The sequence below is a fragment of the Pararge aegeria genome, chromosome 23 (assembly GCF_905163445.1).
Source record: "Pararge aegeria chromosome 23, ilParAegt1.1, whole genome shotgun sequence".
Taxonomy (NCBI): Eukaryota; Metazoa; Arthropoda; class Insecta; order Lepidoptera; family Nymphalidae; genus Pararge; species Pararge aegeria.
The window spans coordinates 9928323-9944375 of NC_053202.1; the positions used below are offsets into that span (position 1 = coordinate 9928323).

General features: G+C 36.2%; 1 protein-coding gene across 1 annotated transcript in view; it reads right to left on the reverse strand.

The window, feature by feature from the left end:
• Window positions 1-16053, reverse strand: part of LOC120634279 (T-cell leukemia homeobox protein 2) — a 69914-nt gene that overhangs the window by 16828 nt on the left and 37033 nt on the right. Inside the window, exon 2 of the mRNA XM_039904768.1 lies at window positions 10867-11095. Within this exon, the coding sequence (XP_039760702.1) occupies window positions 10867-11095 (229 nt within the window). The remainder of the gene's footprint in view (window positions 1-10866; window positions 11096-16053) is intronic.

Below are 16053 nucleotides of genomic sequence, written 5' to 3' on the forward strand. Positions count from 1 at the left end.
AATCTTATCCAGTAGTAAAATAATCAATCGATCATATTGAAGAGAATATAAAACAAAACGGGTTATTTTTCTGTTCCACTACAAGTTAGCCTTTGGTGGTGATCTCACCTGGTGGCCAAGCGGCATCGCACTGGAACACTAACTCGCTTAGCGGCACGTCTTTGTCAGCGTAAAATTGTCTTTAAAAACACTAAGAACCAACGAACAGAAACAATTCGTTCCCTGGTTTCAGGGCATAGGTTGATGACTTACGGCGCGAGGTCTTAGTTCAGTGCCAAGTGTGAGATTTTCTACCTAAGTTAACTTATTCGATTACGTGAAAGTTAACTAGGATTTATATGATATCAAAGAAGCGCCATCTAGTGTCAATACCGCAAAAGCGTACTGTCACTAGGTGACGCTCTTTCAGTACCATACAAATCGTAGTTAACTTTCACGCGTACGTATGTAAACGTACGAGTAGCTAGCAAATGTCACACTCAGCACTCTGAGCGAACGGAGTTATTTATAAAATTGATTGAGTAAAAACATAATGACCGTTATCAGCTGCAAATGCTGCATTATATCTTGCCGTTCCTATGACGTGATTCTTCTTCTTCTTCTTTGAGTTAATGACTTTTTGTCATGCCTGTACGGCACAGTTTACTTCGCCAATGACAGGTGGATGACGTGATAAATAAAGTAATATTGTCTGTAAGGAATAATTCTTGTACCGTATCGGTAACTCATTTATAACGTCACTTGAACAATGAGGTGTTATATGAGGTATGTATTTATAGGACAGTCTGTGTCCACCGAAGTCCATTCTTTATGAATACATTTTCTGATAAAATAATATACTCCTGAATGACATCTAAACATATAGAAACGCTATATAAAAACTTTTCCTCGGAGGACTAGAAAAAAATGCTTTAAATAAATAAATAATAAATAAATATACTACGACAATACACACATCGTTATCTAGCCCCAAAGTAAGCGTAGCTTGTGTTATTGGTACTAAGATGCCTGATGAATATTTTTATGAATTTTATACATAAATACTTTGAATATACATATAAACACCCAGACATTCATTCATGCTCGTCATTCAAACATTTTCCAGTAGTGGGAATCGAACCAACGGCATTGGGCTCGGAAAGCAGGGTAGCTGCAAACTGCGCAAATCGGCTGTCAAAATCGGCTTTAGGATTATAGCTGTGGAGGAAAAGTTATATTCTCTTGTAAATACTCGAATTAGGGGTCAGAAAAAAAGGATATCTTATAAAGCAATGTTTTTGCGTTAAAACAGTTTCGATTTAAGCTTGCGATGAAGAAATACAAATATTCTTTACGAGTTAAAATTCGCTATCGTGTAAAGCACGCATACTAAAAGTATTCATGCGACTAATAGGAGAATAATCCAAAGAGCTTTCGCATTTATAATATTAGACAATATTAAGTTCTTCCAAGAGGTAACGCTTTCTTCGACTTGGGCACTCCAAAACCATTTTACATACAACCAGTAGGTTCGATTCCCACAACTGGAAAAATATTTATGTGATGAACATGAATGTTTTCCAGTGTCTGGGTGTTTATCTGTATATTATAAGTATTTATGTATATTATTTATAGAAATATTCATCAGTCATCTTAGTACCAATAACACAAGCTACGCTTACTTTGGGCCTAGATGGCGATGTGTGTATTGTCTTAGTATATTTATATTTATATATTGTATGTACAATCTTGGTCTGGTTGGACGCTTCAGCCGGTGCTAGTTACCCTACCGAAAAAGAAATGCTGCTAAGCGATTCAGCGTTCCGGTATTATGTCGCGTAGAAACGTTTTAGGGGTGTGGGTTAATATACCTGCCACATTATCTAACAGGTTAGCCCGCCACCATCATAGACTGCGTCATCACTTACCACTAGGTGATATTGCAGTCAAGGGCCAACTTGTAGTGTAGTAAAAAAAGTGCAATATTCTCGCTATACTCAGGATACTTCGGGCACAGTAACGAAAACATTTCCCGCGTTATTCCGTTTAAAACTTGTTTAGTCTGATTAACAGCAGATGACAAATGTATTTATAGAAGTTAGGCACTTAAGGGCAGGAAGCCTATTCAGAACAACAAGCCTATTCAGCATCTGAGTGACATGAAGTTAAGTTGGAAACTCTGAAAAGTATCCATCAAATTTTAGGTTAAACCATTATTTTACATTCCTTTTGATTTTAGTACTTTATGTACCAAGTATAGCTTTACAGTCGAGGCAGTATGAGGCGCGTGAGCTGAAAGCGAACGCGCTAAGGAAGCCGAGAGTGTAACAAGTAACGTACCTGTTATGCGCGTTACTTATCATACGACAATTTTTATCACACTTGCGAGGATAAAACGGGATAAACTTCTAAATATTTTCTCAGAAAATTCGAACCATTTTTTGATGTTTTTGGCAGGGTAAAATCGATTATTGCTCTGCTTTTCAAGTTATAACCACAAAGCGAAAATATTAACTAAAATGGTAATCTTGGATTATCAGCCTCAAATCGATGTAAAGATAAAATATGTTACTAGTTAATTCCCAACAGAGATTCAGTTCGTATGACTTCATCTTTGTTGGTTTAAATAAAGGTTTTATAGCTATTTGATGGGCGCATTTTATAGTTTGTAACGTTATTTCCTTTCCACTGAGATACTGAAGTGACCTACAGTTTCTTACGAAATAATATGTGTACTAAATCCAATTTCTTTCTTCTTTATCGAAAAGTAATTTTTTTCAATAATTTAAATAATAAATATCAATTTAGATTGTATTAGAAACTTTTGCACAGCTGAAGGATTAATAGTCTGTTATTTTTAACCACAGACAAAGTCACAGGGACGAGATAAATTGAGGTCGTTTGTCATAGATCAACAACCAATTCATTTGCGCCCGCTAATCTATACGCTGTGACATTTGGAATAATAAACAACTTCTAATAATACAATGATTGAATGTTTAGTATACCAAAGGGCTTCGGGTATAAAATAGGTAGTCACTTAATACGGTTGTCAGAGATAATGAATAAAAACTTTTAATTCAGTGAAGATAGCTTTAATAAAAGTTAATATCAATGAGAATTAGTTTTGTCGGCGATATTACTTAATATTTATTTCAAATCGAGATGGACTTTTATGCTTTTTTTTTATTTAAAAAATTTAACCGTCCCATTAGGAAAACTCTTTAGAAGTATGGCAGTTATATTAAATCCGTAGCCCATATATTTTTGTCTATTTTTTCTTGTCTTGTAATTTAAACAATCTTTTTGTTTCATGTAAAGTCTATTTTCAAATTGTTATGAAAATAATAAATATACACCTACATAAAAAAAACTCATTCTATTGTGTTTTTTTAACTTATTTTGTCGCATTTTTTTCAATCATACCTTACACTAAAAGTAAAGAAATTATTGCTTACATTAAAAGACAAGTTAGAAAAAGTTGATTGTAAATGATGATGTGGATTAAGACGGACGGTTATGGTTGTATAACCCATAAATAAGGAGGTACTCCCAATCGGTTTCGAGGCGTCATCGTACCGGAACGTAAAATCGCTTGGCCCGCACTACTTATGCTAACTAGGCACGACCGAAGAATCCCATACGAGACCAAAGAAAATTCAGAAATTATGAATTCCCAAATTGCCCCTGGCGGGGATTGAACCTGGGATATGCCACTGATAAGACGACAACGCTTACAACTGCACCAACGAGGTCGTCGAATGGGATTCTTGTTAAAGTTCACGATAAAAAGCATCTAAAAAATGTTAACAATTTGAACAAAATGTTGAAAAATCGTCAACATTTCTGTTAAAACGATGTCCGGCTTAAAAGTCAATCCGTGTCCGAGTTATCATAAAAATACAATAAAAATTCTAACTAAGAATGTTATCAATTTGTTAACATTTTTGTACAGGGCAGTTTTAACTGCGTTCAAGTAATAAAAAAACGAGTTTTGTTATGTGAACAATTTGAATACATTTGTCCTTAGATATTTCTACTGTAGTAATTGTGCTAGCTTTTGCTTCCGGCCTTATTAATGAAAGTCTTGGCACACATGGTCCTCCGGCTCTGTCATGATGTGTGCGAAAGCGTTCCCGTGGCCCAGCCATCAGGCGACTTGGTGAAATACCGTGGGGTTTTAATTGGTACGACTCCGACCACTCTCCGTTTAATTCCTCCCAACGTCCTGGTTGTAACTCTCCGTCCTTTCAACTAACTTAATGCCAAAAAGATGTTTTGATGCTTATCAGTTTTTAATTATTTATTATTATGGGAGAAAGGGAATTAGGGAGGTGTGAAAAAAAATGTAATTCGCCATTTTTTGGTAGTGGCCATCTTGCATTTGAATTAGTGTACAGTATTCTACTAGTCAAGCCATTTTATTTGATACCCATATTGAGGGAGTACTTAGTGAAAAATACGTAGGTAAGCCATTTTTATTTTGGTGCATTGGACTGTGACCCTGTTTTCTGAGTCCGAGGCTGTGGGTTCGACCACCCACAACTGTAAAAATTTCGTGTGATGAACTTGAATGGTTTTCATTGTATGTGTGTTTATCTGTATATTATAAGTATTTATGTATATTATTCATAAAAATATTCATCAGGCATCTTAGTACCCATAGCCAAAGCTACGCTTACTTTGGGGCGATGTGTGTAATGTCGATATATATTTATTATTTTTATTTAATTATTATTTATTTATTTTTCTGTTGCGGGAGGCGTCTTCAACCGATTTACATCAACCATAACATTCCTAATTAACCTTTCAAACAAAAAAACTAAATTAAAATCGGTTCATACGTTCGGGAGCTACGATGCCACACACACACATACGCGTCAAACATACAACACCCGTCGGTTTTGCGTCGGGAGTTCAAAACAAAGCAATTCCAAAACAATGTAAAAGCCATCTTCGGAAAGGGCAATACAAAATTCCAAACCCCTGTGAGACAATACACGTTGGTGGCATCGTCGATTACCTAATGGACAAGCGCTGTTTGTGTTCGTAGCTGATAAGGGCCCGATATGCGCGGCGCCACTGGCTTCGGAAATATGTGATGCGCTGATACATCGGGGCACAGAATGAAGAACATACAGAAACCGTGTACACGACTGATATTGAAGCATCAAAAACCAACTACTTTAGAACTGTTTCTCGATAAAACGGTTAGTCGTTTCATAACATTTAGCAAATAACAGTTTTTTTTATTCCACTACAATATCAAGTTGTGGTAAGTGATGATGTCATCTAAAATGGTAGCGGGCTAACTGGTTAAGGAGTATGGTAGTTATACTCCTAATGGGTTTGTACGCGACATCCTACTGGAACACCGTTGGTAAGGTGGTGATTAGCTACGGCAAAAGCCTCCAACCAGACCAGACCAGAGGAAATTCCCAAATTACCTCTGCCGCGAATCGAACCGGGGACCTCCTACTTACATTCACAGCGCTCACATCTGCGCCAGGAAGGTCACAGTAATTATTTTACCTGTTATATTCTAAGCGATAATCATAAAATGGGAAAATGGTATAAAAATTGTGACCTAGCATCATTCCACGTGTGTAGTTCGACGTGCGCGGGGCGCTTTTTCTGTTTTTGGGCACAATGCACTGCATACAATAATGGCTGAATGAGGGTTCTGAATGATCTTAATTCTATGCATCGGGGTTTGCCTTGTATGCGAACCATTTGGTTTATATTTTACTAGCGGTGATAGCCTAGTAGGTAAAGGCTTCGGCTACCCTATCAGGGAGAAGGAGTTGGATACCCGCCACGCCACCTTCCCGAAGATATGTTTTTTTTTTAATTTAAGCCATTATCCTACTTCTAATATTATAAATGCATTAAGCAATTTAAGCGCTTATAATATAACGTGTTTTAACTGTAAAGAACACATTGTGGAAACCTGCACCTCAAATTCAAAATTCATTTATTTCAAGTAGGCCTAATTAAAAAGCACTTTTGAAACGTCAAGTCAGTCTGTTTTTAGTGACTCTACCACCGGTTCGGAAGGCAGATTCCACTGAGAAGAGCCGGCAAGAAACACAGCAGATTGCTCTTTTCCAACATCATTTTAAAGTTTAACAATCTTCATAATTTTGAATCAGAGATGAGAGCGGAGTGGCCTGCTTCCAAGCAGCCTTGTCGTTAAGGAATTCATCAATCGTGTAGTAACCACGATTTGTTAAATGTGTATTAATATATTGTTTAAACTTAGGTAAAGGTAGAACTAATATTACCTTCAGTATCATGTTATAAAAGCATATACCCATCCCCAAAAAGGATTTCCGTACTTTTCTCAGACGATACGTTTTACGTTTCTAGTTAGTCGACTGTTTATATCGGCTTTTTGTTTATAATTACTTATGTTTTGTTTAATAAAGATTATATTATTATAAATATATCACAGAGACACGGAGTTCTCCATAAAGTCCTCAACGGTGTGTAAAGTCTACCAATCCGCTATTTTCTAGAAAAAGAGTGTCAACAATATGCTTAACTGCACTAAGCGACGGTAGTGAGCCATTATCCATCATAAAAAAGCGCGCTCTGTTAAATTAAACAATCGATTTATAAGACGTCTCTTCGCATTAAGCAGCGGTGTTAATGGGTGCTTATCGGTTTTGGTTTTGTTATTCTTTATTAAGTGCTTGTTGTTATTTTGGACTGGTGGTTAACTGTAGGATATGTCAACAAAATGTAAGTTAAAATTACATATTTTTTTAATTCTACTGCCCTGTCCTTGGCTGCAATCTCACCTGGTGGTTAGTGATGATGCAGCCTAAGATAGTAGCGGGCTAACCTGTTAGGGAGTATGGTAGTCATACCCCTAATAGGCTTAATTATGGTCTTATCGCTTAGCGGCACGTCTTTGTCAGGAAGGTGGTACCCAGCCACGGCCGAAGGAGACAATTTAGTAATTATTAATTCACAATTTGCCTCTGCCTGGAACAGAACCCGGGACCTCCTAATTTTGACGGCCGAGTGGCGCAGTGGACAGCGACCCTGCTTTCTGAGTCCAAGGTCGTGGGTTCGATTCCCACATCTGGAAAATGTTTGTATGATAAACATGAATGTTTTTGTTTGTATTATATTCATAAAGAAATATTCATCAGCTATCTCAGTACCCATAGCACAAGCTACGCTTACTTTAGGGCTAGATGGCGATGTGTGTATGGCCGTAGTATATTTATTTTAAATAAAAAAAAAAAAAACATACATACGTATGCCTCTTTGGCCGAACTAGGAATAACGATATCCTAGGATTCACTTTAATGAATGTGATCACGAGAAATAAATTTTATTGTTTTCCCGTGAATATTAATTTCGCAAAGGTTTATTTATTTGGCTTGACTAGGACTAGACTACCCCTTTCACCCCTAACGATGAGGTATTGCAATTTTCCCACGTGAATGTTGGTAATTTTTCCACACAAGGTCAAGGTCATTTCTATTTTCGTAAAATTATGCAAATATAATGGACATTAATGCTGGGAAATCCACCTTATCTATGATTTAATCATTAAACGTTATCTATTCGGATAGATATAAAGATTCTTATCATCATATGCTAATGAACGTTTGTGAGATATATCGGATCGATTTATCCGCGTAGTTTAGATTTTATCCATATAAAGCGGTGATATCACAGTGTGTACGACTCCGTTTACTTTCGGGGGGCCAAGTTCGAATCCCAGCACGCACCTCTAACTTTTTTAAGTTATGTGCGTTTTAAGAAATTTAAAAATCACTTGAAAACATCGTGATGAAACCTGCATACCTGAGAGTTCTCCATAATGTTCTCAAAAGTTTGTGAAGTCTAAAAATAAAATTATTACACAATATGTATTCCTTAATAAGAAGGTTGCTTTATTGTAAGAAGTTGATATTGAAAAAGAACAACTGCTGCGTTCCTATATGGCTTAATCTCGGTAGATTATGGTTTACAAAACGACGGTAGAGAGACACTACAGACAGATTTGATGTCATAAAGGTGCTTCAATAAAGATTTTTAATCTGTTTAAAATTTTGTAAATCAGGTACATATCAATAAAAGCGGGTGAATGTTCCAATCAACCATACATAAAAACCACTCTACTTATATATGCGTTTATTGCTTGAATAAAAAAAAGATCATAAATTCTTCTTCATCATAACCTTTTTAGATTTTAGACTTGTGATTGGGATTATTATAATGACCAAATTATAAAAATCTAGAATCGGATTAACATTAGTACTATCGAGAGTTCTTATTAAGTGGTCCAGTTTTGAGAGCACCTTTTTATCTGAATTCTAAAACGTATGAAGTATATTATCTTAAAATGTATTTTAATGGCGACATATTAATCAAAATTTATTGGGGGATAGCTGTTTCCCGCGATTTCGTCCGCACCGTTCGTCTTTTTCTGTAAAAGTAAGCTCATCTAGGTAACTAGCTCTTTCATTAGTATAGGTACAATTTGGGACTTTGGCTAGTAGGTTTATAAAACTGATATTAGTTGTTATAGTTAGCTGATATAAGTCCATTAGCCAGCAATTGAGCAACGTGGTGGGTTAACACTCCAACAGGTATCTCCTGATCTTGAAGCATAGCGAGAATGAAGATTATTTTTATAGTCATAATTGACAAACCAAGTAGAAAGCCAACCTTCACACAGTGCATGCAAGAAGCACGTCCTATATATGTTTAAGTTATACTTTGCACGGCCAAGAACAGAATATAATGAATCGCATTGAAAAATTAATTTTTAATCAAATCTAACTTACCTTAACTACCTTTTAACCTCGTAATACATAAACTTTTAATTATATATTTATAAATATCTTCCAGGTATCTTCCTGCAGGGCTAGCAGAGCCAGGAGACAAAAATTATATCCCCCGATTATATCCCCTGACCAGTGGCGTGCATAGAGGGTATGCACAGGGTATGCAGATGAAATAAAATGAAGAAAATCTCCAGTACTAGTTATAAAAAACTTTAGGGTAGGCATTGCAAGAGTTATAAAAAGTATTTATAACTCGTACCTACTGGAGATTTTCTTCATTATATATCATCTGTATTATTATCAATCGGTATATATTTTATTTGTATTTATATGTAAAATATTTATATATACATATATATATATTTATATATTATATTATTATATATATATATATATATATTTTATTTTAATAATTGTATAATTTTAAATCTTATTTATTGCACCACCTACCTCTTTTCTATGTTTTTTCCTTTTACGCCATTGGTTGCCTGGAAGAAATCGCTATGTAGCGATAAGGCCACCAAATTGTACTCTCTTTATATGTATTTATATCTTTGTAACTACTTATTTTTCTTTGGTGAACAATAAAAGTGTATTCATTCATTCATTCATTCATTCATCTGCATACACTATGCACGCCACTGCCCCTGACAAGGGATATAATTAACGTGTCCACCAGCTAAAGCAGGGGAACAGGTAATAGGAGAAGTTTACCCCCGTTTATTATTATACATATTACATATGTATATTGTTTGGATATTATTTCCACTCGTGTGCCAGTAGGTACTCTAACAGAGTCTATAAAGCTGTGGGAGAAGATAAATTTTTATCCTTTCCCCGGGGAGAGAATTGTCACCTGCCCACGCTGATATCGTCCCAAAGAAATCCTTTTTGAGGCTCGATTCGGTGGTCGAAACGGCTATGTACCTTACTATAGTTACATGCAGGTCTTAACAGACGGATTTTTATCACTTAATATTTATAATATCACTATCATTAACGGTAGCCATGGTGGACTACGGCTATTTTGATGATAAACTTGTTATAAATGTTAGATACAAACAGATTAAATGTTAGACGTTTTTGAATTACATTTTTTGAATTCTTTATTTAAATAATGTATTCAGATAATACTTAAGTTGTGTTGATAATTTTATATTCTTAATGCGCGGATTAGAGTGAATTTTATCTACTTTGCATTTCACATGTATCTATTTCTCACGGCAGTGTCGTGGTTTTCCCCGGATTAGGTCATAGGTAAAAATATACATTTATACAAAAAAAAAATATTATATTTCCTATTATTTATTGGACTAAATGAAAGTTTATTTGTCTAAGAAATTGTTTACACGTTAACTTAATTGTTTGTCCTTCTGACCGTCTGTTCATCACTCAAGACTAAACCCAAAAATAGTGAAAACATCTCACCGCGCAAATCTCACTTCACACCCGTGGAATGTTACTAACTCACAAACTTTTCCCATTTTCCCCATTTTATGGTAAACGTTTAGAACATTAGAGATAATATAATTACTGTCAACTGCCAAATGGAAGACCAATCGTCTGTTCGAGATACACTACTAAATTGGAGTGGTTTTTGATGCAAAGTCAACCGTTAACAGTCAAAGTCAAAGTCAAAAATATCTTTATTTGAGTAGGCCCATAGGTGGCAATTTTGATGCGTACATTACAAGAGAATAAACGGGGTAGTGAGATGAAGGCGATAACCACAATTAAAGCTTAAAAGTATAGCTACGAGTGTTCCAAACGCGTCCTGGTCTAGGCAGCCCACAACAAACTTAGCCGGGTGTTTTTTTTTGTTATCACCATCTCACATTGTCATTAAAAATTATTATAAGAGCAACCCTGTTAAAAAATAATTAACACTCAAGTTTTTTTATCGATTACTTAGTCTTATATAATACTTATAATAGGACTTTTCTATAAGCTTACGTTTAATAAAAACTTTGGAAACAATGCTGAATGTATATATGTATCGTGGACGCGGTTTCTGTATGTTCTTAATTCTGAGACTCTGACTATAGTTTTTACCAACATAAATTAACCGATAACGTACCTCCATTTTGTCCTCCGGTTCTGAAACCACGTCTTGACTTGCGCGTCCGTCATCTTCAAGGTTTTCGCCAGCGAGGCTCTCTCAGCCGACGCAAGGTACTTCTGCTTGTGGAACCGCTTTTCCAGCTCAGCTATCTGCATCCTGGTGAAGGAAGTTCTGGGCTTCTTGCGCTTCGGCGGCGTTCTGTTCTGGTATGGATGGCCAATTCGCCTCGTGATGGGGAACGACGCTGGAAAATATAAAAAATTCTCGTTAGCATAAAAATATATTTTTTATACGCTGTATGAGAGCTTCCCTAGGGCGATGCAGGATCTTGTGGCGCCATCTAGTTAGTCCAAGAGGAGACCGCCACAAAATATGCAGAACATGAATAATAAAGTTGTACATTTATATTGTCTGGTCGGGTGTTGAAATCACTTCCTAATGACATCTTATACATAGATTTTAATTAATTTGCACTTTATTTTTTAAAGGCTTCGATTTAAATAATGCTTATGAGAATAATTTTCCACCGGGTTTTTTTTTCATCAAACGGGTTCAAATTATTGATGTATAAAAATTTATGCGTCCTCATTCACTCACAAAGCGTATAATAATACAATAAATAAAAGTAGATGACATGAGGAGATTGATGTCCTCTCTGGCGCAGTGGTGAGCGCTGTGGTATTTTAAAGAAGTCCGTGGTTCGATTCCCATCGTAGGCTATTTGGGAATTTATAATTTTTAAATTTTCTCTGGTTTGGCTTCGGCCGTCACTAGTTACCTCCTTACCGACAAAGTTGAGTTTTCCAATGGCGGTCTACAGTTATCTTTACTACCTGTTACCTATCTATCAAGTAAAGATAAGCGGTCAAGCTATGCATAGGTAACGAATGCTATTTTATTAAATGCCTCGGGTAACTTTTATTAGCTGGCAGTTGCTTTTCCGAAATAATAATTAAATAATAAATATACTATGACAATACAAACATCGCCATCTAGCCCCTTAGTAAGATTGCCTAATATCAGCACTTTTGAACCGTCAAGTCTGTCCGTTTGTAGTGACTCTGCAACCTGTACGAAAGCCAGATTCTACGGAGAAGAAGCCGGCAAGAAACAACTTTTCCAACACCATTTTACGATTCAACAATCATTGTAAATCATAATATTAGCATGGTTCTATTTTTCTGAACTGTTCACAAACACCGTAAAAAGTAAAACTGAGAAAGAATCAACGAAATTAGCAATCACACAAAAACCTATTCAAATTTCATTCGAACAACTTTATCACAAAATGGCATCTGGTTGTAAGCGATTACACAAAATTACCCGCAGTCTTAAAGGCACTCAAATCTTATCTTTGTAATTGAAATCACGACTTAATCGACGTGAATAACGTATGAGAATCACAAGAATTGTATGAATAAATAAAAAATCTCATTAAAACGTCGCATCAAGTATGAATTGCTAATAATAATACGCTATAATAAAAAAAAACATCTATAAGTAGGTAATAAATGTTTTTTTTTTCTTTATTCTTTTCCATATGGAAAAGGCAAAGGTATATCACCGTACAGCCATGTCTTCAATAAATGTTAAATTACATGGTCGCTTCCTAGTTTCTGGGTCTATGAACATTCGATTCAATTTAGGAACATTTTTTTTTAAATTCCGGAGGCACACCTTTATCCGAAGGTGAGCCACGGCCACAGCCTCCCACCAAACGAGATAAACTTCTGATATTATAAATTTCCAACTTGCTTCCCCCACCGGATCTCTCACTTATAAGACCACAATGCTCAATACTGTGCCAGGGACGTCGAACGTTGCGAACTATAACGCGACCTATAATGCGACATGACGTTTTCAGTGCTACGAGAATATGCTATGTGAAATAAAAACAAAATAAAATAACCACAGTTTGTATCCGCCTTAATTCATCAGTTACGGAGTTCTCTTTTCAAAATAACTTACAAGATGGCGGAGTTAACTTTTTTAAAATTCGAAACTATAAATTACATTCGCTGGATCGAGCTGTGATTGGTCGAGCGCACGGTAATGATCGGTGTTCTCCGTAATAGATCGATTTGCATTAAATGGCCCGTGAGATGAGATCATGCTGATATTAACTAGGATATTGCTTTCAATGCCAATTGGGACTTAAGTATAACCTAGTATTCAGACTGGCGTGCCATTATATTTAATTGTTTAGCGATATTTTCCGGAGTACATAACTTGCCTGAAAACGACAGGGCTGATGTTATTTGACTGTGAAGAAAAAAATCGTGGGGAAACCTTCATGCTTGAGAGTTCTCCATAACGTTCTCAACTGGTAGACTTCGGCCTAAACTTTTCTTATTCTGAGAGGAGACAGCCAGGGTGATGACGTATCTCGCGACAGGCTTGCGATAGGCGTCAATCTTGCAATCACTGCTGTCAAACGTCACCTTTGTTTATTTATTGTATGGAAAAGTGACGTTTGACAGCAGTGATTGCAAGATTTACGCCTGCCGCAAGCCTGTCGCGAGATACGTAATCACCCTGTACCTACCTCTTTTCTATGTTTTTTCCTGTTAGGCCATTGGTTGCCTGGAAGAAATCGCTATGTGGTGATAAGGCTACCAAATTGTACTCTCTTGATATGTATTTATATCTCTGTAACTACTTTTTTTCTTTGGTGTACAATAAAAGTGTATTCATTCATTCATTCATTCATCCTGCCGTGTCCCGTAGTGGTCCGGTAGCCCCTACCTACCGGACCACTACGGATGATGATGATAATGTTATTTCCTCTCAGAAAAAGACACCGTAGTCCACCACTCCGGCTAAGACTTCACACGCCTTTGAAAACGTAATGAAGAACCGCTAACTTGCGAACGTAATGTAGCAAGAGATGCTTATAATAATAATAATAATCTTTATTTCGGATATTTGTCCATATCGTGTAAACAAAACAATGTAATTAAACCTATTTTAGTACTTAACAACTAAAAACAACATTATTCTATACACAAAATTCCTTCTAGTCTAACTAAGCCCCAGTGGCGTGCACTGGGTTTATTACCAGGGTATGCATACAGTAGGAAAATTGCATGAAACGGCAAAAATTCCCCTCCAATTCGACTCATATAAAATAATTTAGATATGCAGTGCTTTTGTGCATGTGTGAAGTGCCACTGCTGAGCCCCCCCCTATAGCGCGTGTGCACACCATCCCAGCTTCCCCAGAGAGAGCTGTCCAGCCTGCATGCCAGTGTACTGAGGAGGGTGTTAGTGCTGCTCACGAGCCTGCTCATCATTGACGTAGCACGCTTGCGGATGATCGCGTAGAAATAATCTACCCGCGCATCCGCAAACATCTCTGACGCGCTGCAGCGTCGTGGCTTCTTCAACACCGCCCTCAGCACGTTGTACTGAACTCGCAGGGCGCTGTATGTTCGCTGAGTATAGTGTGCTTAAATTGCTTAAATTAAAAACGCACGTAACTTTCAAATGTTACAGCGTCCCGTGAATCGACCTAACCACTAGGCTATCACGGCTTCAGAGTATGTCTTTTGGACAGGAAATAAAAATGTGTAGGTAGCTAATTAATTTTTAGACATCGAATCAATATAAAAACAATAAAATTAGAATATTATCTATTTGACGAGACCAAACGCCTAAAATAAGTAAGTGCGTTAAATATATGAAAACAATAAAATACATATCTGCATATAAAGTAGTTTTTACGAAACGTGTCAGTAGAACTTAGAAATATATAATAAGTACAAGTTTTATCCCTCGTCTCCTTATGGAAATTTAACAAAAAATCGACTAAAAACAAAATAGAGTCGAAATTTAAATTTGTTAGTTCACGTAGGTAATAGAAGCTTAAGAAATTACGAGAAATTAACCAGGAAGATACTATTATTTTCGTATATTATCTGTAGAAACAAAAAAAAAATTCCAAGCAGTTTTAATAAATTGTTGCATCAAAACTAAGCTTTTTAGAAAAAAACAGTTAAACTTTTTCCAGGGCATATTGCGTACCTACTCACTTCTCTGTATAAAGTTTATATTCATTACAGAATATGTTGTAGGCATCAATTGAATATTTTCAAAATTGGAATTGAATTGAAACTCGAGCTTTCATTGGTCGCCCGCAGCGTAATGGCTGTTTCACGTGACCGCAAAATATGCACCAATTGCGGGGCTCGCTTACTTCAATTAGGGTTGCCATATATTTGAGTTTTACCTGAACTAGTGGGGTGGAAGGATCTGGTCGCGGCTCTATACTATTTAATTCTCTACCGCCAAGCAATATATCGTTCCATGCAGAATGATGCTATAATAATAATAATAATAATAATCATTTATTTACTTCATAAAGAAAAATGTATACAGCAGGAATCTCCTTATGAACACAGTGATACTAAGGTAACTTGTGTTACAAGTGTCGCCACCTTCCTTCGGGCCCATTACAACAACGTGAAATTAGGAAACTACAATCATTGCAATACATAATAGTTAAAACAAAAATTAATTAATTTTTTTTTTAATAGTTTTTTTATTGAGTATTTTTTTTTCTTTTTTTTATGATGCTGCGCAGAAAACGATTAGGGTTAATAAGAGCTAACTATGAAACTGTTACGTTATGAGAATCAGTAACTACGTTTGCATCTCTAATAATAGAAATATAAATAACTCGCTTATCACATCAACACATTACCGGTCCACTACAAAGCACGTATCTCCTCCCACAATGAGAAAGGTTTAAGCCGTAGATCATCAAGCTGGCCAAATGCGGATTCACCCGCCTTTGTGAAAATTATGGGGAACGCAGGCATGCAGCATCCCTCACAGTGTTTTTCTTCACAATGAAAGCAAGTGCTATTTAATTACTTAAAACGCACATAACTGAGATAAGTTAGAGGTGCGGGGGTTCGAACTCGGCCCGGCAAAAGTGAAGCCGAAGCTCTAACCACTAGGCTATCACCGCCTAAATACCTAACTATAAAAGTTAAATCAATATATTGTTTAATACAGTTATGTTCTTACCTGAGTTCTAATAAATACGGAAATTTTAACGGGACTACTAATGGTTAGGTGGAATATTTTCAAATTAGCTGTCTGATGACGATGTCGACGTAGAAATTTTATAGGCAAAGACATTAAGCCCACACAGCCAAGTCTTCTGTAGTAATAAAATGTATGCCCCTTATTGATTATG